The sequence below is a fragment of the Eublepharis macularius genome, chromosome 8 (genome assembly GCF_028583425.1).
Source record: "Eublepharis macularius isolate TG4126 chromosome 8, MPM_Emac_v1.0, whole genome shotgun sequence".
In the NCBI taxonomy this organism is placed as follows: domain Eukaryota; kingdom Metazoa; phylum Chordata; class Lepidosauria; order Squamata; family Eublepharidae; genus Eublepharis; species Eublepharis macularius.
In genome coordinates, this window is record NC_072797.1 from 24,204,132 (window position 1) to 24,229,424 (window position 25,293).

At 41.8% G+C, this 25,293-nt stretch overlaps 1 protein-coding gene across 1 annotated transcript in view; it reads left to right on the forward strand.

Moving 5' to 3' along the window:
- EGFLAM (EGF like, fibronectin type III and laminin G domains) overlaps window positions 1–25,293 on the forward strand; it is a 134,105-nt gene that overhangs the window by 88,671 nt on the left and 20,141 nt on the right. The window contains exons 14-18 of the mRNA XM_054986658.1: window positions 4,201–4,326; window positions 5,642–5,885; window positions 13,068–13,179; window positions 14,529–14,645; window positions 17,732–17,912. Of these exons, the coding sequence (XP_054842633.1) occupies window positions 4,201–4,326; window positions 5,642–5,885; window positions 13,068–13,179; window positions 14,529–14,645; window positions 17,732–17,912 (780 nt within the window). The remainder of the gene's footprint in view (window positions 1–4,200; window positions 4,327–5,641; window positions 5,886–13,067; window positions 13,180–14,528; window positions 14,646–17,731; window positions 17,913–25,293) is intronic.

The window sequence follows — 25,293 nt, forward strand, 5'->3', positions numbered from 1 at the left end:
TCTCATCAAATCTCAGAGGCTAAGCAGGGTCGGCCTTGATTAGTATTTGGATGGGAGACGTCCAATGAAGGCCAAGGTTGCAGAGGCAGGCAATGGCAAACCACCTCTGTCAGTCTCTTGCCTTGAAAACCCTGCCAGGGATCGCCCTAAGTCCGCTGACTTGAGGGCACTCTCCCCACACATAGTTCTGCATACAACGTAAGGAGTGCTGAAACCTCCACTATTGTATCACTTTTTACTGCACTTTTAGTCGTTCTATCAGGCCCAGTTTGAAAAAGCGAAGCAATGTAGGTACATTTATTTATTTATTTTAGACTTTTATTCCGCCCTCCCCATGAGCAGGCTCACGGCGGATTACCTCAGATAAAACATTTCATATGCTTACGTCATAAAAACAGTTTAAAATCAACAACATGAATACAGTATAAAAACTAATATATGAGGCTATGAATTATAGTAATACAGTTACATAGTGGTTTCAGGTCTTTATAGGAAAAAAAGAGAAAGTTCAATACCATGTAAGATTTGGAGGTGCAGAACCTTATTCAAGACCACTTTCTCTACATGGCATTGGTCAAGTACATCTTTCTCTGCCAAACTCCTGGGGTTAGGCTGCAAAAAAAAAAAGATAATGCACAAAAGCTTGGAATCATGAACCCGATTGACAGACTCATCTTCGTGGCCACACTGTGTGTAGTAGATGCAGACATAAAATCCAATTTTCAGTCTAGTGTGTCTTAGATACAAACTGGTACTTTTTCTTCTTCTTTGTCTTCAGTATTTTCTCATCCTGACTCAAAAGAAAGTAGTGACCAATGTCAGACATGTTAGCAATTGCTGTTGTGGCCTCTGGATAAAGACCAGGTTTTGGTGAGATATGAAAAGCTAACAGGGTGGCCCAGAAAGCAGGCACTGAAGAAAATAAGGTCTTGGTGGAGCACAAAGAGTAATTTCACGATAGAGTGAGAATCTATGAAATGCGCACAGAGATTGAAACTTATCAAAAGCTCTCTCTGATCTGTGTTGGTTCTTTGATCTTAGCTATAGCAGTCCTCAATCCTGTGGATGCTTCAGCAATCATATATGCTACGGCAAGTGGGAATTTTTTTTTGCGCCATTTGTGAACTGAAGCTGAATGATAAAACATAATGTGTCAACGATGCCTTTTGTCTCAGCAATAGAGCTCAAGTGTGTCCGGTTCACCATAGGGTGGTCTTGGGGCACCTGTATACATGATAGTTTGAACATCCTCCCCTGACCTCTGCCATTTGTACACGTTCACCCGTTTAGACAGCTCTGTTCCCTCTCTTGCCTGTGATCTATCCACACTAGAGATGAGGGATCAGCAATTGGAGGCTGGCTGGGCAAAACTTAGCCTCTTGGAGAATATCACTTCCAAGCTGTCAACTCAAAAGGGTGTGTAGAAGTGGGTATGGATCGTGGGCATGGGACTTGCTGGCCTTCTACTTAAAGTGGGAGGAACCTGGCCTGCCAACCTTGACCTTCTCAAAGTGACCTTTCCAGGAAACTAGAACTATAGGTTAGTATAATTAGTGTTGAACTGGGGAGACCAGAAAATTGCTATGTAAGGTACCATTTCCAAATATTATGGGGAATTACTTACTGATGTAATATCATCTACAGTTGCTCCACCATCATCTGAATATTCTAGCATTCAGGCCATTCTCATGTTTCTGGGAGGATTCACCAAACAAATCAAGCAAATGATTGCTTGACATATAAGAGAGTTGAAAATGGTGGTCTGATAGAGTACTCTTTGGTGTTTGCACACCTTTCTTTTATCCCATCGCTGATCAAAGAGATTTCATGAGGTTTTGAACCACTGGAAACCTTCAGGACTCATTTATTTCACACTTTTATGCAGAAGCAACTTCAGGTTTGTCACTCATATTGCAATCCTAAGTAGAGTTAGTCCACTTTGGGCTGAGTAACTGCGTAGGATTATGGTGTATAAGCGACTGCAGCAAACCACAGCTCCCTGATGAGTATTCCTATGTGATGCACACCACTGTTACATTCACATTTCAGAAGAACACACAAAACATTTAGGTGAACACCACAAAAGGCATTGCATGAAATGCCCTCTCCCTGGATGACAATAGAATGATTTCACAAATCACAAGTAACAATGCCAATGGTGGGAAAAAAAGTTGTCACTGTATGACCTAGGCCCTAGGGCAACATGAACTAGGATTTGAGCCCAAATCCTCAGCTCTATCATTATAAGAATTGAGTTCTGTTCCACTTGATGGGAGACTTGTAGGGCTTTGCAGATTCTGTTTCACAAATGCCAAACCGCAGCTTTTCAGTTCTGAATCCTGCAGCCAGACTAATGTCATTAAATTAAGAATGACACATCCCAAGATGTCCCATGTTTTATATTGCCTTGGTTTGAAGACACAACGATAATGTTGATTGAGTAAGCAGATGGGAAGTGAAGAGATTATCGCTTGATGGCGAATGTCTTAAAATGGTTTTGATTGGATTAATAGCTTTTTATTCCTATGGCTTGATAACTCAATTTAGTTCCCTTTTGATGGGTCCTTTTTACTGTTATCAAGGCTGTCTTTCACTCTGTGGGATTTGTTGCTAGTGGCATTCATATCCAGTTGACTCCTAAATCTTCTGTGCGGTGATGAGTTGGATCTTATCTTGTATATAAGTGAAGATACTTCGTCATTTAAATTTCCCTGAGTGCAGTCAAAGGAAGCAAAGATCCTTTGGGTTTTTGCTTCATTGTGAAGTCACAGACAGGATTTGGAATTTGGTCTTGTCTTGAATGCCACTTTCTTTCTCTTCTTTTCTACTCGCTATTTTGGTCAGAATAATAAAGTTAGTATCTGGTTAGTATCTGTCTTCCTCCCCTCTCTTTCCTGGAGGTATATTAACTTCTGCTGTGTCTGAAACAGACACGTGTGCTGAGCTGTGTATGCTCTAATCTGGGCTTCCTTTTGGTAACACTCTTGAAAAGGACTCAGGTTAAAAATAAAATGACAAGCCACTGCAGAAAATGCAGTTGAAAGACCTGAATATTAATGGAAGTTTTAAGCCTAGATTTCAATGGACATAAATTGTATCAGCATATTGTTGGAACTGGACCACAAATATCAAGGTTCAAATCCCTATTCGGCCTTAATGCTTCCTGGACAGCTTTGGCAAATTGCTAATTCTCAGCATAACCTACCTCACAAGATTGTTGTGAGGATAAAATGGGTTGTCCCATGTTTTCTGCCCTGAAAGGCAGAATGCAAATATTATAATTTTAATGTATCAAAATACAGCTTGTAGTCCTCATTTAACATTTTACTTTATCAAAGTTTTATTCAAATATTATTTGTGTATCTTTGTCCATAGCTTTATTCATTACCACCATGAAACAAACTGCTTATATTTGTATTTCTGTTGATAGACTATAGTGATACTTATCTGTGGAATGGCAGCATCTCAGCTCTGTTTTTTCCTTTTCCCTATACCATTGGGAGGGAGAGTGTAATTTTGAAAAGAATCACCTCAAACATACATTTCGCAAGACGATGTGAGCTGAAATATTTAAATGTTCTTCAGAAGTATCTTCCACGCAGTCAAATCTGTCACTCTTTGACAGTTTCTATACTATTACCTGAGGACATTTTCCTGTTATATGGCAAGATGATAGAGATGTTGATTATAGAAACCCGTATGTTGGCAGTATGGATTACCTGCCATGCAGATGGGACCATTAACAACAAATCGTGGAGTGGCTAATAAGCTTAGATCCTGCCTCTTAACACCTCCAGCTCCTCCGGTAGCTTCCCTCACGTGCTGAACAAACAAAGCAGCACTTAAGATAATTGAGGTTAAAAAAAACCTGGTACTCGTAAACAGTCTGGTGACATTTAGAGATTTAGAGACATTTCATCTGTGAGTACAAGAGAGAAGCTAATGAAGGGTGGGGGGTGTTGGCAAGTCTGGTAAGCGTTCATCTATAGACAATCAGTACGATTAATTTCCTTCTTTGTGGCCCCGAACCCAGTCACTTAATCTGGAACTTAGATTTCCATGTTGCCTGGAAAGAGTTGTGTTTATGTGACAGAAAACTGGTATTGTTTGTGCCAGAACTCAAGAATACTAGTAGCTAAATTAACCTACATCCCTCAGGTGACTGCAATGATGAATCTCTGCTGTTTCTCTCCTTTTCAGGTGAATGCAGTAGTGGAATTTGCGACGAGGCTTCCTGCGTTAATGGTGGCACCTGCGCAGCAAGCAAAGCCGATAGATACATATGTCTTTGCCCACTTGGATTTAAAGGCCGACACTGTGAAGAAGGTGAGAGGGCTACTGCTGTTCTTGCCCATTACCTTTTAGCATTGGGTATCCTACAAGACAGATCTGGGCCCTTGTTAATCCGCAGGTCAATGGCATGTTCATGACTCATTGGTGGTACTCAAGACGGTTTCCCCAACTTTATCACATTCCCAGTTGATTGCATACTGGCTCAGTGATGATGTGCAGATAAGCAAAGAAATCTAGACCTTGTTTTATTGGTTGAGCTGGCATGGCTTGCTAGAACTTCAGAATGATGTCCATGGCCGCTTCCCTGTGAAGGTTCTTCTCCATCTTGGCTTCCAGATTGGAATGTGTTTTGGTGGAGCTTCCACATGAGGTCATGCTGTCATTGCCCCGATTTCCCTGTTCTAAATATGCTCTTTTCCAAACCAGCTTTACTCCATTCTTTTTGGAAAGAACACAGACCAAGTATCTTTTCCATGTGAGTTGTTTGCCCCAGGTTGGATGCTGTTGGGAAGCTACGTGCCTTACAGCATCGTTATGCATTTATGCACCTCCCAGGTTTTCCCTGGCATTTCCCTTTGCTGCAAAGTTTTTGGAGAAATAGTAGCAAATGGCTGGCTGCTATGCGGACAAGAAGGTCTGAATTTTCCTGGTCACTCCCATACATCAGCTGTTTTCCGTCTCCCATACCCTGTGGTGGCCTTACCTGCCATACACTACTCATACGTGTGTAAGGGGTGAGGTTTGTTTTAAAATCAGAAGCTGATGTATCAATATACCGATATAATGGTACACTGCTATGTTAATTACTGGTTAAAAAATCTTGAAATAGACCCTGGTGGCGTGGGGGAGAACGGCTGCCACGGGGACCAGGGAAGGGAAGATGCGGGGAAACTTACTGTCCAGAAGGCAGTGCATTGGCATCTACAGCAACAATCCATATTCCACCTTCCCTCCAAGTGTTGCCTAATATTTAGATTGGACTAATAGAATATCTGATCACAAGGGAGAGAATCCTGGTTCCATTCATGATTAGTAGGTAGCGGGTTATGCATGAGTAACAAGTGTTTTAAGCAAATTGTGTCGGTATTTCATTTATTTTGAAAATAATTCATACGGGTGTAGATTTCTACAACATTTTAGGTTTAAATTGGTATCTGTACTTTAAACCTGGAAAACTGAGGAATGTCTGGTGACTGTCTTGTCCTTTTGTTAACAGAAAACATATTGCTAAATACAAATGGAAGGGAATAGTAAAGCATTTAGATTGTATGTACAATATTTTGCATAGTATGCTTTTTTGCAATGATTTTTTTTGCAAGTAATGTGTCTTTTTGACCTACTTTTTCAGCTTTTACCCTTGCAATACCTCAGTTCAATGAAACCTTTAAATCCTTTGCTACAACTCCCTGGCCATTGGAACCACAGAACTATCTTTCCTTCATGGAGTTTGAGATGACATTTCGCCCAGTTTCAGGGAATGGCGTCCTTTTGTACAGCTATGACACAGGGAGCAAAGACTTCCTTTCTATTATCCTGGTGGACAGCTATGTGGAATTCAGGTTTGATTGTGGGTCAGGCACTGCTATAATCAGGTAAATGAAATATTTGTTGTGCGTAATAGTTCCATACATATTTTTCAGTTTTAGCTTGTTGTTCATTTGAGGCATTTATACGATCAACAGCTACCAGCATGAATTGTTTGAAGACCGCAAGGAGTGTTTTAGTCCTTAGTTGAAGGCAGAGATGGGCACGAACAGCAATACGAACAAAAAAAAGCCATGAACAGCCCAATCCGCTGTTCGCAAGCAAGCTGTTCGTGAGGCCCCATTCCCTGCTCTTCGTGGCGTTCATCAGCTGTTCGTAAAGCCAGACAGTCTGGCGCCTTTCAATCAATTGCCCTGGCAACATAGGCATGGACTGTCTGAACTCTGTCTGAACTCCTTCTGACTTGTAACCCCTCAAAGTAGCTTCTAGCAGACAGTCCAGTTTTTTCCACTGTGAAAAGAAAATGACAGGAAAGGGAGGGACCCATGGATCATGGCTTTCCTGGGGTGCAATCTCTCTGAAACTTGGGGGGTCTTCAGAGGACAGTGAGGACTATGTCCCCTGCAAATTTGGTGGGTATTGGAAATTGGGAAGGTCAGTTTGTAACCCCTCAAAGTAGCTTCCAGCAGACGGTCCAGTTTTTGCCACTGTGAAGAGAAAATGACATGAAAGGGGAAGACCCATGGACTCTCCTTTCCCTGGCTCAAGTTCAGCTAAGTCCCAAGGGGGCCATTCTGGTTCCCATGAACCTCCAACTACGAACATGTTCATGAACATGTCATGTCCGTCCATGTTCGTGAATTCTTGTCGTGGATGGCAACGAACATCGTGTTTGTTTTTTCCTGTTCGTGCTCATTTCTAGTTGAAGGGTCAGTGAACTTTCTGGTTATCATTATGAACTTACAGCAGAGTCCGCCAGTCTTGTTGAGCTTTTGGGTACCTTGGAATTTTGATAACAGTTGAATGCCACCACAAAATTGTGGCCACAGGGGGGCTAGAGTAAGTTACAAAATGGCTGCTATGCAGTATTGGGGCCGATCACAGAATGTTGAGAGGTCACATTTTTTAATTTAATTTAATTTTTATTTTACTTCATTTATACACAACCTTTGTCCACAATGGAGACCCAAAACAACTTACATCATTCTCCACTCTTCCATTTTTCTTCACAACAACCTTGTCACTCTGAGATAGATTAGACTGAGAGTATGTGACTGGCCCAAGGTCACCCAGCAAGCTACCATGGTAGACCAGGGAATCAAACCTGGGTTGCCCAGATCTTAGGCTGTCCTTTAGTCACTACACCTTACTGGCTTTCAAAGCCACCTTCCTGTCTTGGAGGCAGTTGTTCCTGAATAGATGAACACAAAGGGTTATTCTGAAACACTACATCCTCTTTGCAATCTTTCACACTCTAAAGAGGTGCAATAAAAAGTGGGAACAAGGCTATTATGTGGGATAATCTGGAATGGACTTGTCTCCTAATCCAACAAAGATATCAGCACCCCTATCAAACACTGTGCCTGAAGACTGGAGAGTAGCAAATATTACAGCAATTTTTAAAAAGGGGTCCAGAGCGGACCATGAAATTACAGGCCAAGTAGCCTAAGGTCTATAGAAACTATAATCAAAGATAAAATTATTAGATACAAAGCGGAACACGCCCTGCTGAGGGAAAATCAGCATGGCTTCTGCAAAGGGAAGTTCTGCCTAACTAATCTTTTGGAGTTCTTTGAGAAAGTGAACAAGCGTGTAGATAATGGCAACACAGTATATGTTATATACTTGGACTTACAAAAGGCTTTTGACAACGTACATTACCAAAGACTCCTGAGTAAGCTTAGCAGTAATGGGAAAAAAGAACAGGTCCTTTTTATGGATTAAAAATTAGCTAAACAAAAGGAAGCAGTGAGTAGGAATAAGCAGTAGGGTCCCATAAAGATAAGTATTGGGGCCAGTGAATGAAATGAAAACGTCAATCCAGTATACTGCAGCAGTGAAAAAGGTAAAAGTCTGTGGTGGAGATTTTGAGGAAAGGGATTGAAAATAAAACAGCCAATATTATAATGCCCCTATATAGCTCTATGGTGCAGCCTCATTTGAAATACTCTCTGCAGTTCTGGCCACTGTATCTCAAAAAGGACATTGCAGACCTGGACAGAAGAGAGCAACCAAAATGATTAAGGCCAAGGAAAGGCAGAAGGGCCTATGATTTTTAAGTTTAGGATAGAGGCTACTAAGGGGAGACATGATAGAGGTTTATAAAATTATGCATAGGGCTGAGAGAGTGGACAGGGAACTACAAAAGGAAATGCTTCTTTACACAAATGATTAAAATGTGGAATGGACTGCCCCAACCTGGTGGAACACTCTGTCAGAGGATACTTGGGCCCGCCAATATCTTGTATCCTTTTGGTGGGCCTGCAAAACAGAGATGTTCCACCAGGCATATGGTTGAGGCTGGCATCAGATCCATCAAATAAGCCTCCCTACCGGTCTCCTGCCAGCGAGGGGTGGGGATACATAGTCATCTGCCTCCCACTTACAGAATGATACCAGCTTGCACCTCCACCCTTCTTATGTATGGTGGGCAAGGAGGAGTGAAAGGGGCCCCATGTTGGGATGTTGAAACTTATATCTGTCGAGATTTTGATTCACTGAAACTTATGTTTCTTTGAGATCTCTGATTTACTGTTTTATTTTTTGTATTTTTACTTACTGCTGTAATCTGCCCTGAGCCCGCTTGCGGGGAGGGAGGGCTAGAAATTAATAAATAAATAAATAAATAAATAGGATGTAGTGATGGCCACAGGTGTAGATGGCTTTTAAAACGGATTAGAGGGATTAAAGGAGAGTAGATTTATCAGCGGCTCCTCACCATGATGTCTAAAGGGAACCTTCGTATTAAGAGGCAGTCAACCTTTGAATGACAACGGCTCAGAGGCAACGTCAGAGGAAGGCTTCAGCCTCTATGCCATGTTGTTGGCCCTCCAGAATAACTGGTTGGTGACAGTGTGAGAAGTGATGCTGGACTAGATGCACCATCAGTCTGATCCACCTGAGCTCTTCTTTATGTTTTTATAACGGCAAACTGGCAAATGCCTGGGCTGCTGCTCAAGCCATACATGCAAAACTGCTCATTTGCTACATTATAGTATAAATAACATGTGAATTCTTCTGCTGTAAGTCATAGAGTCTTTTTACACATGTTAACTGGGGACACTCAAGTGAAAGATCTTACCCTTGTTCTCTCATTGTGGATACACTGCACTGCTAGGGAGACGGAATACACTTGAATATAAACCACACAGAAAATAAGTCACTTGAGCGCCTCCTTGTAAGATGTCTTTGTAAGACAGACTCATAGTTAAATCTCTCTGATAGACTAGAATGAATTTCTTGTGAAATCTTGACCCTGGATTTTTAAGGAAGGTGATTTCTGACATGTCCAGACTGGAAGTTTATTTACATGCATATATCCTGTCCCAAAATATTTTATATTACAGTATGAGTTTTAAGCTGCAAAAGAGCCCCGTGGCGTAGAATGGTAAGCTGCAGTACCTGCAGCCCAAGCTCTGCTCATGACCTGAGTTTGATCCCAGCGGAAGCCGGGTTCAGGTAGCCAACTCAAGGTTGACTCAGCCTTTCATCCTTCCGAGGTCGGTAAAACGAGTACCCAGTTTCCTGGGGGTAAAGTGTAGATGACAGAGGAAGGTAATGGCAAACCACCCCATAAAAAGTCTGCCAAGAAAATGTCATGATGCGACGTCCCCCCATGGGTCAGTAATTACTGGGTGCTTGCACAGGGGACTACCTTTACCTTTACCTATGAGTTTTAAGCACGGTATTAATTTTGCAAAACGACTGCACCCCTAAAATGTATTTTCAGAATTTCAAACCAGGTTTTAGACATTGAAAGAGGGAGGCCTTTCATGACAAAGACATGTGAAGGAAAGAGGACACCTTGTGCATGTTATTCCTTATTAAACAGTCCCGTCAGGTTCCTTTATTACATATTGATCAGAGATTATTATTATTACTTTATTTTATATTGACTTATCCAGGGCAATTAAATCCTTCTTGTTATTAAACAAAGAGCAGGGAGGGAAGGAAGAAATTACTTTGGCAGCCAATTAAAAAAGAAATGGTGAAGGGGTGGTTTGATACAATAGTTTTTCTAACATTTCTAATGGATTTCTTTTTGCTCTTGGGAAATGTTAGAGCTCATCTGCGACAAGATATAAAATGCATCGTGCGTTTGAAATTTAAATTTGCGCATTGTTAAACCTGAAGTGTCACTTTAGCCTCTTCAGCAAGACTTTAAATGTAATCTGTCTAGTGAGTATTTAATTTATATCTATTTGTTGTAGAGGCTGTTTTCCGCTTCTCGGATTAGACCCAATTTATAAAAATCACCTCAATACTTTTCAGATTCTTTCTGAGGGAGTCCTGACACCGCAATTGCAAATTATGTTTCTTAGGAGCTCTTTTCATAATTAGGATTGTGTTGTGATTGGGCATCCCCAGAGATTGCTGACTGTATTTTGGTAAGCTTAGGCATAATAGGTTTTATAAAACGTAGCACGATGCGTCTTCTCCCACAGATACCCACAGGGAATATTCTGAGCTCTTTCCTCTTCCTCCTCACCAATCTTCAGCACAGGTGGTTTGAAGTGTACTGTGTACTTCCAAAAATTTCACACCTCTCATAAGGTATCCAGAAACCTGCTCCTCTCCATAACCGTTGTGTATAGGGATTGAGTGTGTAGGCCAACATTGTGTAGTGGTTAGCATGTTGGACTAGGATCTGGAAGACACAGGTTAAAATCCACTCTACTTTGGGCCAATCCTTCTCTCTCAGCTTAAGTTACTTCACATGATGGTTATGAAGATAAAATGGAGGAGGGGACAATGGTGTAAGTCATGTTGGTCTCCCATTGGAGAGAAAAGTGGGTTCTAAAAATCTGAATAAATAAAAATATTGTCACAATGAGCTTTCGCGGGGAAGTACAGATTTATTCCAACCCAGTTTGATGAACAAATGGCATACTAGTCTAAACAGCTTAAAAAGATATAGCTAATATATCAAACTGTGTGTGCTAGAATGATTCTGGAGTTACAATTGCAAATCTAACAATAAGAACATTATTTATTTATTTCATTATATTTCGATTCCGCCCTCCCCATATTGGCTCAGGGCGGATTACATCAATAAAAACACATAACCGACAATATGGGCAAGAAATTCACAAATTCATATTAAAATTACAATCCATACATAAATAATTAAAAAGATATCAAGAGGGTGGTAACCGCAGTATAACTTAACATTATCCCAAATAACATGAAAGAGTTTGAACTTTAATAATAGTAATAAAGAATCTATCCCACTAGATTGTATAGAAACACAAATGATCTAATTCAAGGATAGGAGCTCTTGGGTCATGTCTAGTGCATAATACAATTTCATGTGGATTTCATTACTAAATTTTAATCCAGATGTGGTAAAAAGCTTGCCCACTATTTCATAAGAAATTTGTTTCCCGAAGTTGTAGGTGAAGGACATATCCCATAGTTTAACATTAGGTTTTATATGGAAAGCTTTGGCTATGCCTCATGGCATGTGCTTCATAACTGTGAAACTGCTCGATGGCAAGTCTGACCATCTTGGATGAGATCAAATTTTGAAACTCCTCAGGTACAGTCTATATCTGATGGTAAGAATGGGCAGCATCATACTGGTCTCTGATGGCGCTGCTCTCTGAAAGACTAGCATAAAAACCACTGCTCTGGAATCTGATACATGAATGGGTACTATCAGGAGATGGAGCATGCATATCACACCCATTCTTCAGTCACTTCATTGGCTGCCCATTAGTTACTAGGTTCAATTCAAGGTACTGACTATCACATATAAAGCCCTTCAGTTTGGTGTAGTGGTGAAGAGCGGCATGACTCTAATCTGGAGAACCAGGTTTGATTCCCCACTCCTCCACTTGAAGCCAGCTGGCTGACCTTGGGTCAGTCACAGCTTCTTGGCGCTCTCTCAGCCCCACCCACCTCGTAGGGTGATTGTTGTGAAGATAATAATAATGCACTTTGTAAACCGCTCTGAATGTGGTATACATTGAATGTTGTTGTTGATAGCCTTGGGCCCTCCTATCAGCTAGACCATCTCTCCCCCACCATGACAGGTTTGATCATCTGAACAAGGCCTTCTGCAGGTACTGTCCTGTAAATGGATGAGATCAACAATTGTCTGTTTGTATGCATTGTCTGTAGTGGCCCTCATCTTGTGGAATGGCTGGCCTGAGGAGGTCAGGAAGCCCCACACACATTATCTGGCATTCTGCAAACTATGTAGAACAGAGTAGTTCAGCAGGACATTTTTTATAAAAGGCAATAGGATTATATCATAGTGCAGTTGTTCCACAAGGTGATTTAATAAAGGAAATGGGACTGTGGGCTACACTACTGTGCCTAGTATATATTATCTGTTTGTGGCATGTATTATCGTCCTCTCGCTGCATTGTTATTCTTCCTATGTAATTCCACCTTCTGACATTGTAGTCCTAGTCCCATTACTTTGCTTATCAGATGTTTTATTCTGTTGACTGTGCTGATTTCCATTTTGTAATCCACCTGGAGTTTCAACAGGAAAGGCAGACTGTAAATAACTTAAATAAATAAATAAAATAAAAGTATGAAACTCCCCATACCTGACTTGGATTCCCTTTCAGGGAAAAGGCACGAGATGGAAATTTTAAAATAAATATTGTCAAACAAGAGGTCCATCTATTCTAGTACTTCCCATCCTGACTGATGATAGCTTTCCAATTTTTCTGGCAGAGGCCTTTTCCTAACCTGACCCTGAGATTCTTTGATTAAATATACCAAGGATTCCTCTGTCATGGTAGCCACATGTTCTACCACTGGATTATAAACATACTTCAGAACTGTATATTACACTTCTGATACCATGCAAGAAATGCACAAAACCTGAAGATGACAATTTGTGGGAGTAATTGTACCCACATTCCCGCCTTCTAATTTAGAAGTTTTGACGTTAATGTCTTAAACATTCTTCGGAAGGGGTGCTTGTTTGCTTTCCTCACAATTAAACTATAGCTCCATTTTCTGTTTCATGCTACAAATGTAACTGTTTATGCCCAAATATACGAAAATCTTTGGACTTAGAGTACATATTGTTCCTTTTCCTTTCTAAATAGGAGTGAAGAACCTGTTAGCTTGAATCAGTGGCATGAATTAAAAGTGTCCCGTACAGCCAAAAATGGCATCCTACAAGTTGATCAGCAAAGACCTGTTGAAGGAATGGCTGAGGTACAAAAATATCTTATTTACTAGGAACAGAACCTGTTAAAAGGGGGGGTGGGGCTAGAAAATGGAGCGCAGGAACACTGGCCTTCTCGCTGTGGTGGTGCCCTCCAGTGGGACAAGATGGCTCTCCTGGCCATCCTACTGCTGTGGCGCCCTCTGGAGGCCATATTGGCAACAACTCAAGTTTTATCCTGGTGCTCCTGTGTAGGCACACCAGGATAAAAAGTGCATCATTGCCAATATAGCTTGCCTTTTATAGAAAGATGTAGTAACATACATCCAGAGTGATGACTTTAAGCTCTGGGCTTGTTTGGGATTTTAGATGTTTGTTGTGGCTGTTTTCCACTTCACTGTCCAAAACAAAGTAAGTGTGTCAACCAATGTGTACCAAAAATCAGACGAGTGCCATTTGGGGTTGCACACCAACATCTTTGTATGATGGAGGCAGCTGTTTTGAAATGGATGCTCCTAGAGGTGGGCACAAACCGAAATACGAACCAAAGTTCGTCACGAATCAGGCCGGTTTCTGGTTCACGAACCAGTTGTTCATGGGAGCTCGTTTCTCGTGAACTGTGATGAATTTTAGCCCGGTTTGTTTGGTTCATATTTCAGTTTGTCACTGCAGACAGTCTCGCACCAATCAATCAGTTTCCGAGGCAACGGGAGGATGGGCTGTCTGCAGACCTTCTGCTAACCCGGAAGTGACATTTCCTCAAACCAAATGAACTGGTTTGTGAACCGGGGCAAGCTCATGAAAGTTCGTGGTTCATGAAACATGATGAACCACGAACCGCATGGTTCGGAATTTTCACAGTCCTGTCCATCTCCAGATGCTCCCTTAAAAACATAAAGACAATATCCCTAGGGATCTTTGAAGCATCTCTGGCTCCACTGAAGTGGAAGAAAGCCAGCACTGCCTCTTTGCTTTGGGGGAGAGACACTATGTTGAAGAAGCAAGCAGGCACCAGGAAATAGAGTGGTGGGTGCCATAGCACCGACAAGCAGCACATTGAAGATCATTGTATTTTCAAATGCATTTTATTCAAAAATTGGGAGGGAAATCATATATTACTGATCACTTGCACGACTACAAGCCTTTTTGAGACAGTCATTTTATGTGAGCAATCATTCTCAGTTGCCATTTTTTTGTGGAGTATTGAGACTTTTTTTCAAAGTAGCACTTCTATAGCCACTTCTTCAAGCACCTAAATTGGAGTGTTTTTCTCAGCAGAAAAATGCTCTGTCCATTACATTTTAAAAATGATATGACTTGGCAGTGATTTTGCTAACTGAACAGAAGGCAACCTGAAGTCACTCTTATAATGCAGTGTAATTTTTTTCCCTCCCGATAGGGAGCTTTCACACAGATTAAGTGCAATCCTGACATATTTATTGGTGGAGTACCAAATTATGACAATGTGAAGAAGAACTCGGGAGTCCTCAGACCATTCTCTGGGAGTATTCAAAAGGTATGCGTGTTTTAAAATTATTCCTCTTGCTTACATTTGTGTCCTGCTTTTCCTGCAAGGAAAGCAAAATAATACGTACAAGGGAGGGGGGCTTCCTCATTATCTCTAAGCCAGGGTCTCACAGGGCACAAAATCAGTTTTGCTTCAGTGATAAAATGAGTTTGTTTACAGGCGAGGCTGGCCTGACTATATAGGCAAAGGAGGGCAAGCCCCTGGTGTGCCAGGCTTTGTGTAAAGAGCTGTCAAGTCACAGCTGAATTATAGCGACCCCTGCAGGGGTTTTCAAGGCAGGAGGGGAACAATGTTTTGCCATTGCCTGCCTCTGTGCTGGGCTTCCTTAGTTGTCTTCCATCCAAGTACTAACCAGAACTGACCCTGCTTAGCTTCTGAGATCTGATGAGACTGGGCTAGCCTGGGCCACCTATGTCAGGACTTTAAGGGGGTACCAAATCAGAAGTGAATTTATTTTCTCTCTTTAAAAAGTTTGGTGTAGAGGTTAAGAGTGGCAGGACTTTAATCTGGAGGAACCGGGTTTGATTCCTCACTCTTTCGCTTGAAGCCAGCTGGTGACCTTGGGTCAGTCGCAGCTCTTCCAGAGCTCTCTCAGCCCCACCCACCTCACAGGATGATTGTCGTGAGGATAATAATAACACATTTTGCAAACCACTGTGACTGGGCATGAAGTTGTCCTGAATGTTATATATTTATATGCTATCTTTAGATACCATTTTTTCTGTGTTTAATGTGGGGGAGGGGGCACCAAAGTCATAGATTGCCTGTGGTGCTAAAAAACCTTTGAGTCAGTCCTGTATTCAAGGTGGTTTCCAATGAACACAAGAACGGCCTGAGCCCTAGAACACTTTCCTGGGATGAAGTCTCAGTAGAGGAAAAAATTGACTTACTTCTGTGTAGACTGCTTATGATTCCTTCCGAATGTCCCTGAAGAAACAGCTGGCATGAAAAAGCAACTCAAATTCCATTAATTTTAAAATAAAAAACTCATAAAATGAATGGATTCCCCCACATGAGCCTTAAGACCTTACGTGTGGACTCTAGAATCAACAACTGCCCTCTGCTGTAAATAAGGAGTCTCCTACCATACAACAATAATCCCCTAAGCAAAATAATACAGAGAGTCCCACAGTCAAGAGCTGTTGATCCTAGTGCTAGGGTGGAGGAGATATATAAATAATGTAGTCCTTCATGACATTCTTACTACTGCTATTTCTCAAGAGCCTCTGCCTATGGGACAGGTTTTATAGCCCAGTTTGGGTTTCTGTTTTAAAATAACAACAACAACAACAACATTTGTTATTAGGGCAACTTAATACCCACCCAGAGCAGTTTACAAAGTCTGTTATAATTATCCCCACAACAATCACCCTGTGAGGTGGGTGGTGCTGAGAGAGCTCTGAGAGAGCTGTGACTGACCCAAGGTCACCCAGCTGGTTTCAAGTGGAGGAGTAGGGAATCAAAGTCGGTTCTCCAGATTAGAGTCCTGTCGCTCTTAACCACTACACCAAACTGGCTCCCCAATGTTACTTCAAGGCCTGGCTAAGAGGTAGGCAAAAGTCCAAGTTATTTACCAGATTGCTGGCATAATGGTCACCTCATGAGGTTGTTGACATTGTATGGCCAGGAGGAAATGGTGCAGTCATTTGCCCTGATTCTCACCTGCCACTGCTGTATCTCAGGAGCCTCCATCGATGAAGCAGGTTTTACAGGACAATCCGGTTTATTCCTCTTAATGTCACTTCTAGATCGCATAGGGTGCAACATTTCTGCAAACAAAATTGTCTTGCTTGTAGGCTGGTATCCGTGCTTGACTAGGGTTGGGCATGGCAATCTGTACACCATGCCATTGTTGCCTCCGTTGAAGCACCTTTGTGATATAAGCAGCTATTTTGATTATTAACTTTGGATTTTTTTCTGAGAATACTTGATGCTTGAGGGTGTGTGGGCAGCTCTCTAACTTCTCTTTTATATTTCCAACAACTGCATGTTAAGTTAGGCTGAGAGAGAATGGCAAGTCATAAGTAAGGGAATGTTTAAACCCAAAGCTGTCATCTACTAATCTGACTATCTGCTACACCACGCTGGCTAGGAGAGAAATATCTAGACAAAAAAATAAATGCAAACATTTGAGAACTAAGAGAATTGGTTCACGTTTTTCCCCCTTCCTTTCAAACCTTCAGGGGTGCTAGGCTCACTGACTAATAACATTTCTTTCTGCACATCTAAATATTGTAGATGAATTTGTAAAGCTCCAGTAGCCAGATGGGAAATCAAACAAATCTCATAGCTGCTTCAGGATAACTGTAAAGTTTCAATCCAACGCTGTATTCCAGGGTTGCTCCAACGTATCTCAATGATGCTTGGGAGGAATTGTGCAATAGGTCAATTCAATAAACCGTAGCTTGCTTTCACCCTTCAATCTAGTACTCTCTAAACTATGATCTAACACTCCAATCTTGGTTTGCCGAGGAAGCAAAAACCACAGTTTGCTGGTTCGAAATAAACTGGGATTTGCACTAAACTAAAAGTTACCGGTAGGTTAGCTGGGAAGGATGTCCATGGCCCTGCACTCCTTGAAGAAAGGGAGAGATTAAAAATGAAACAAATAACCCAATTAAATTGAAACAAATGAGGGGGCGAGGAAGGACAAGGCAGCGATCAAGCTTGGTAATATCAACTTCCATTCTTGTACGTCCCAGCTTTGGCTCAAAATAGAACCACAAAAAAAAAAAATATCCTACACCAAATTTTAGACATAAGGCTCATAAATCTGACAACATGTAAAGCTGAAGCTAAAGAGTTTTGTGTTGCACTGCTTAAAAGAGCTGGTTGCGGTTGCCTCCTCCTCTTTTTCTTGTGGGTAAACAGTGGAATCTACTGAAAGGCTGTTCTGCAGGAACATCACACTGAAAATAAACAGATGTTAGAAGTGACCTCTCCAAACAGCCTTGGCTCTTGTTTGAAAAGAAGTCCTCCGTTAAAGTTAAGATGTTGAGTAATAAATGTCGAAATTTTGAAATGTCGAAATAGGAAACTTTTTGTAGCTTTTTGCCCTGTCTCTTAAAACATAGATTGTCCTCAATGACCGGGTGATAGACATGAAGCAGGATTTCACATCTGCAGTCAACCTGGAGAATGCTCTCCATCCCTGTGTCAGTGCCCCCTGTGCCAACGGGGGCTCCTGCTTGCCCAAGAAGGACAGCTATGAATGTGATTGCCCCTTGGGTTTTGATGGGCAGCACTGCCAGAAAGGTAATGAAGATTTTGTTTTGTGCTTGAAGGATTTAGTGTTTGAAGTGCAGAAAGTGCGGAGATCGGCCTGCTCAGAGAATGAATTGCGTTGCTACATTTAACAGGGAAAAGAAAGCAATGTGACAAATTCTTGTAAATCTTTCAGTCCTTTTGGTATTTATAAATATACTCCAAACTAGAAAATAGAGGATCAAAGAGAGGCTGATTGTCTTGCATATCTCTTTCCTTTCCTTCAGTTTTCATGCACAGTTGCAAAGACCATTCTTGTCCCATTAATTGTCTTCGGAAAGTTTCCCTGTTTAGTTTGCTTCTTTTACCCAGTTTTTATCTGTACCATTTATATGGTATTTACGTGCAGCTGATATGAAAGCAGTCTTCCGTATTCCTATTGACTTTTGTTAGTGTGGTTGAGAACAAGTATGGTCACAGGTTAAGCTTGAGTAAGGCGAAACTATCAAGGAGACTAGAAATTTGTTGTCACAAAATTTGGCATTTTGGCTAAGCCTTTCTTAAAACAATCTAAGCTAGGAACCTTCACCATATCTTGTAGTAGTGGGGTTTGTGAAGAAAAGCCTTTTGTCAGTCCTAAAACTTCTTCCAGTCGAATTCATTTGGTGACCATCAGTCTCTCAATGTTGTTCATAATTTTATAAACTGCTGTCATTTTTAAGCCCATTCTCTGACGGTCCACCAGGCCCCACCTCAGATGCTCTTTTGAAAATGAGGTTCTGTGGAGATTCTTCCTCTTTATATTTTCCAAATATACCAAGCTAGATCTCCACGCTGCCTTCTTCTATGGTGACTGTGGTAGATGAAGGCTTTATTGACAGATGTGTACAAGAGAACCAGTCACACAATTCCTTTACTCCATCTGTACCACTTTTGCACATAGTAATTCAATGACAAACCAATTTTGAGTTGCATAAATTAAGCTGTAAGAGGAGGAACTAACAGATGGTTTTGGAGGGGTGTTATATCCACAAAACTTGAATTTTGTCATGAAATCTGAACACTCACAAAAATTGAATTATTGACAAAAACAAAACTTTGGAACTAAAACCAAAGCTCCCAGACTTATAGGATTAGAGATTACCTGTAGTCCTTTGACAGTTTCAAATATTAATTCTCCTTCTCATCATTAAGTTGGTATATCTCCTTATAGTGCCAGTTCTTTTACACTAGTTTGAAGCTGAAAACTTCCGCTGCTATTATGGAAAAACTCTGTGCCGGTGTGTGTGAGAGCACAGCTCGGTGTTCTCTCCTTCAGCGGGACTTAGCTCATGCCCTTAAGCAAAGGGATTTATAGGCCTTGAAACTTTATCCTCATTTGTGTGAACTGCCTGTGCAGCAGTGTACCCTCTAATCCTTTACTATACTTTGGCCGCCTTGTAATTTGACAGCAGGAAAAAATCCTGCCTCAGTCACACATCAGAGACCACCAAAGAATTCTTTACAAAGTAAGGGCGGGGGGGTTGCAGCTAAGATCCAATATAGTGTGGCATTTCAAGCCAACGGATTTCTCAAGTTGGCTGAAACTTGCATAGATTAAATTGCATGCAGTTTTCTTCCACCAGGGGGCAGCAGCATTCTTCCTTTTTTAAAAAAAACACATGTTCACTGAACAGGAGAAAAGACTAAAGCAGCAGTTGTTCCCTGTTCGCCACCCCCAGACACACACACACAGAATAATATAAGCATGTAGGGCAGTCTCTCCCCACCACTATTGAACTTGTGTGTCCTTTTCTTTCCTCACTGATGGACTCTCATTCTAGCTGTATCTGAAGAAGTGAGCTGTGACTCACAAAAGCTCATACCGTACCACAAATTTTGTTAGTCTTATAGGTGCTACTGGACTCCTGCTCTTTTCTATTTCTCCACAGCATGAGGCACAGCAGTTTGTGTCAGGGAGTGAGATTGCTAAGGTGCCCGGAGGAGAGCAAGCTGTTCATGGGAAAAGGGGAGTAAAACCAACACCATCCCACTGTGTCCAGCTTGCTCTTTTCCTGGGCAGCTACCATGAGGGTGATGGTTTACTCTCTTCTCTGTCCAGAGGAGTTAGCCGTGTTAGTCTGTAGTAGCAAAATCAAAAAGAGTCCAGTAGCACCTTTAAGACTAACCAATTTTATTGTAGCATAAGCTTTCGCGAATCAAGTTCTCTTCGTCAGATGCCTGATCCAAACTGGGCAGATACAGAATTGGAGGGGAGAAGAGAGAGAGGAGAAAGAAGGGGACATATATCACAAGGGGATATACGTCCCCTTGTCTGTGGTCAGCTTGCTTTTCTCCTGGCGGCTGCACAGGTACTGAGAGAAGAGACGCTCCATTTATGAGAAGAAGCACCTCCGTATGGGAGCTGTATACATGCGGTTTGAATGTTTCCCTGTCCTTGCTGCCCCAGCTATGCAGAATGCAACAGCAACATGAATTACCCAGAGCTCCTGCTTCTCACGGACGGCGCATCTTCATGAGTGTGTCTGTGCCACATGTGGCCGTGGTGTGGTGGTTGCTGTTTGTCTGAACTGGATTGTTTGTACCCGATGTTATTTTGCAAAATAATTATAGAAGGGATGGGAAAACTTCCCAATTATCCTATATGATCAAGGGAATGAAATCGGATTGTTGGCATTGTAATAGAATAAAAGGCTATTATACTCATTTATGGTGGGAATGCTCTAAAGTAACAGTCTTTTGGCAAATGATACTGGGAAAGGTGTGTTGGAAATTGCAATGTCTGGTGTACTACAGCAGCACTTGCCTTCTATGCAGGGAGCAGCAAGGATCACTTAGTTAGGACAGTGAGAGCAGCATCTCTCTTGTTTCCTGGGGGTCATTTCCTTGTCTTGTCTCCTATTGGCCTAAACAGGGCAATATCCTGCTTCTTCTCTCTCCTGCCACACTTCTTTTCTCTCTCTGCAAGATGTAGTCAGATAGCAAGGAACCTATCTCTTCTCTTTACTATCAAGTATGTATTTTCCTCAGATAAAGTTTTTGCCTCTTTAATCAGCACAGCGTAACTTCACTGCTCTTTTTGCACTCAGCTAACAGAGTTATGTGGGCCCCAGAACTCACACGTGCTGTAATTAGAGAGAGCAATTAACTTCTGTCAGAGGTCAGACAGCCTCAGGCTAAAGCATAGATGGCAGACAGTAGAGGAAAGATGCCGGACTCCTGGGGAGCACAGCAGGGGTTCTATGTCGACCGATTAAGTGACGACAACTACGAGATCTGGTCAGAAAGGATTAAGGCCCAACTCATCGAACAGGAAGTCTGGGACGCAATTAAAGATGCGAAGCCTACAGGAGACCCACAAAAAGAAGCCAAATGGGTAAAAAATGACGGCCAGGCAAGATCCATTATCATTAATGCTTTAAGTGATAAACAGTTGTTAAGAGTTATTCATGAGCCGACAGCGGGTGAAATGTGGCGGTCTCTTGCAAAAATTAACAGACAAGAATCAATTAAAACAAAAATGTTGCTAATTAAACAATTGTATCGGATTCAAATGCAGCCTCAGCAACAACTAAGGGATCATATTTCAAATTTCATGGAATTATCACAGAAATTAAGATCCCTTGGAAAAGAGATCCAGGATGAGGATTTGGCAATAATTTTGTTAAGTAGCCTTCCTCAATCCTATGCAAGCATTGTGCATGTCTTAGAAATGCAGGAAAATCTAAGTCTAAATTATGTGATGTATTGTCGAAGGCTTTCACGGCCGGAGAACGATGGTTGTTGTGGGTTTTCCGGGCTGTATTGCCGTGGTCTTGGCATTGTAGTTCCTGACGTTTCGCCAGCAGCTGTGGCTGGCATCTTCAGGGGTGTAGCACCAAAAGACAGAGATCTCTCAGTGTCACAGTGTGGAAAAGATGTAGGTCATTTGTATCTACTCAGGAGGGGTGGGGTTGAGCTGAGTCATCCTGTAAGAGTTTCCCAGAGTGTGGAATGCTAATGGAGGGAGGCTTCACTGTATCCTGAGGAGGTTCTTTTGCATATGGATTGGTACTTGATGTGCTAATCTTCTCTGCAGGGCTATTGTCGGGGATAGAATGTTTTGTTAGCCTGGTGTTTTTCAGAACTGGAAACCATGCTCTGTTCATTCTTAAGGTTTCTTCTTTCCTGTTGAAGTTTTGCTTATGCTTGTGAATTTCAATGGCTTCCCTGTGCAGTCTGACAAAGTAGTTGGAAGTGTTGTCCAGTATTTTGGTGTCCTGGAATAAGATACTGTGCCCTGTTTGAGTTAGGCTATGTTCAGCCACTGCTGATTTTTCAGGTTGTCCAAGTCTGCAGTGTCTTTCATGTTCTTTTATTCTTGTCTGGATGCTACGCTTTGTGGTCCCGATGTAAACTTGTCCACAGCTGCAGGGTATACGGTATACTCCTGCAGAGGTGAGGGGGTCTCTACTGTCTTTTGCTGATCGTAGCATCTGTTGTATTTTTCGGGTGGGTCTGAATACTGCTTGAAGGTTATGCTTTTTCATAAGCTTTCCCATCTGATCAGTAATTCCTTTGATATATGGCAAAAACACTTTTCCTGTAGGAGACTGTTTTTCCTTGGTTGTTTGATTCATCCTGGGTTTGGTTGCTCTTCGGATTTCATTTCTGGAGTAGCCATTTGCCTGAAGTGCGTGGTTTAGATGATTAATTTCCTCATTGAGAAAGTGTGGCTCACATATCCGTCTTGCACGATCCACTAATGTTTTCATTATGCCTCTTTTCTGTCGGGGGTGGTGATTGGAGTTTTTGTGTAAGTACCGATCAGTGTGAGTTGGTTTCCTGTAGACCTTGTGACCTAACTGAAAGTTTGCTTTGTGGATGACCAAGGTATCCAGGAATGGGAGTTTTCCCTCGATTTCTTTCTCCATTGTGAATTGTATGTTCAGGTGGATGTTGTTGAGATGATTCAAAAACCCCATCAATTCTTCCTCCCCATGGCTCCAAATGATAAATGTATCATCCACAAACCGGAACCATACACTAGGTTTGTGGGGTGCTGATTCTAGAGCTGTTTTTTCAAAATGTTCCATGTAGAAGTTTGCTATAACTGGGCTGAGTGGGCTCCCCATGGCCACCCCATCCATAGAATTCGTTGTCCCATTGGAAGTAACTGGTTGTCAGACAATGGTGGAATAAGGCTGTTACATCCTCTGGGAAAATCTGATTAATAAGTGCAATAGTGTCTTTTACTGGAACCTTGGTAAACAGGGATACAACATCAAAACTGACAAGTATGTCTTGTGGATTGAGTTTCAGAGAACTGATTTTGTTGATGAAATCTGCTGAATCTTTGATGTAAGACGAGGTTTTCCCGATGTGGTCCTGCAGGAGATCTGCCAGATGTCTAGCTAAATGTCTAAATTATGTGCTTGCAAGATTGCAAGAAAAAAGTCTTAATAGACAATTTCATAAAGATCAGTCCAATGAACATGCCTTGAAAGTTAGCTCAAGAAATGATTTCTCCTGCAGTTTCTGTGGGAAGAAGGGGCATCTAAAAAGAAACTGCCATTTTCTTGAATCACAAAGAGTGAGTAACTCCCAGCCACGCGGGATGGAGACAAAAGGCTTTAGGAATGCAGATAGAGTCAATGGCTCACCAAATGCTAATAGCCGACCTAATGCTGGCAGATCAAATAAGAACTGTTTAAATGTTGTCGCAAAAGATGAAAGTATATTCCAATGGACAATCGATTCTGGGTGCAATCATCATTTAGCTAAAGATGAAGAGTTATTTGATGAAATGAATACACTTCGTGAAACACTGTATACTGCTAATGGAGAAACTCTGACCGCTCGGGGACGAGGCAATGTAACTGCATATTGTGCACTACCCAGTGGCCAAGTTAAAGTAGTGCAGATTGTTGACTGTCTTTATATACCTGAACTAAAAAAGCAACCTCCTTTCTGTCTCAGTGATGGCTCAAAAGGGGATAAAAACTGTATTCAAAGGAGAGAAATGTTTTATTAGCAATGAAGGTGAATTAATTGCACAGGGCATATTAAAGGATGGACTGTATATGCTTGATTGCTCTGAAAGAGGAGTAAATCTAATTAAAGGGTGCAGTCACAAGAACTGTTCTCAACTTATTCATAGAAGGCTTGGACATGCTAATATAGATTATATATATCAGCTTGAAAGGCAGAATCTGACTAATGATTTGCAAATGAGAAAATGTCCTGATGCAGAGAAATGTGTTTGCTGTATTCAAGCCAAAGGCACAAGACCTTCTTTCACCAAGCAGAGTGAGAAGCAAACCATGAAACCACTGGAGTTGATTCATAGTGATGTTTGTGGACCAATGGGAACAGTAACACCCAGTGGAAGTAAGTATATTCTGACTTTTACTGATGATTTTTCAAGATTCACTGTAACTTACCTGCTCAGAGAGAAGAGCCAAGTACTGGAAAAATTCAAGCTGTACCTAGCAATGGTGCAGAACAGATTCCAGAGAAAACCAATGGCTATCCGCACAGACAATGGAGGCGAGTACATGGGGAAGGAGATGACAAGCTTCCTAGCAGCTGAAGGAATACAGCATCACCTGACCGTACCGTACACCCTCGAACTCAATGGGATAGTGGAGAGGAAAAATCGTTCTTTAACAAAAATGTGCAGAAGTATGCTCCAAGAAACAGAGCTACCTCAAAAATATTGGGGAGAAGCTATCAACACTGCCGCCTATCTGCAGAACATGCTGCCTACAAAGGGTGCAAGCAGCACACCATTTGAACTGTGGTGTGCCCAATGTAAGGCATCTGAGAGTGTTTGGATCAAAGGCCTACACTTACATTCCAAAGGAAAAGAGGTCTAAGCTGTATCTCAGAACAGAAGAAGGCATATTTGTTGGATATGCACTGGGATGCAAAGGATACGGAATCCTCAGCCCAGAGACAGACACGGTGAAGATTTGCAACGTGGTATACATTGATGAAAGAGAGAAGGCAAGCAAGCCAGACACCAGAGAATCTACACCAAAGGAAGCTGATGCAGCACAGCAGCCAGAGATTGTGCAACTCTGGGACCTGACTGAGACACATGAGACACCTGCAGAGCCCACAGAAAGAGAAGGGGAAGCAGAGCCAAGTGTCAGACGCTCAGCCAGAACAAACAAAGGAGTTCCACCAATGAAATTCTCTTACCTGGCAAAACAGAAGCTGTACCAGAACCTTCTAGCTGGGAAGACATAGAAGGAATGCCAACAAGAGAAGCAGAGAAATGGAGAAAAGCTGCAAAAGAAGAAATTGACTCTCTGATCCAGAACAAGACATGGATCCTCACAGAACTACCACCTGGAAAGAGGACAGTAGGATGCAAATGGATCTTCAAAACCAAACTTGATGCAGATGGAGAAGTACAGAAGTACAAAGCAAGACTAGTTGCAAAGGG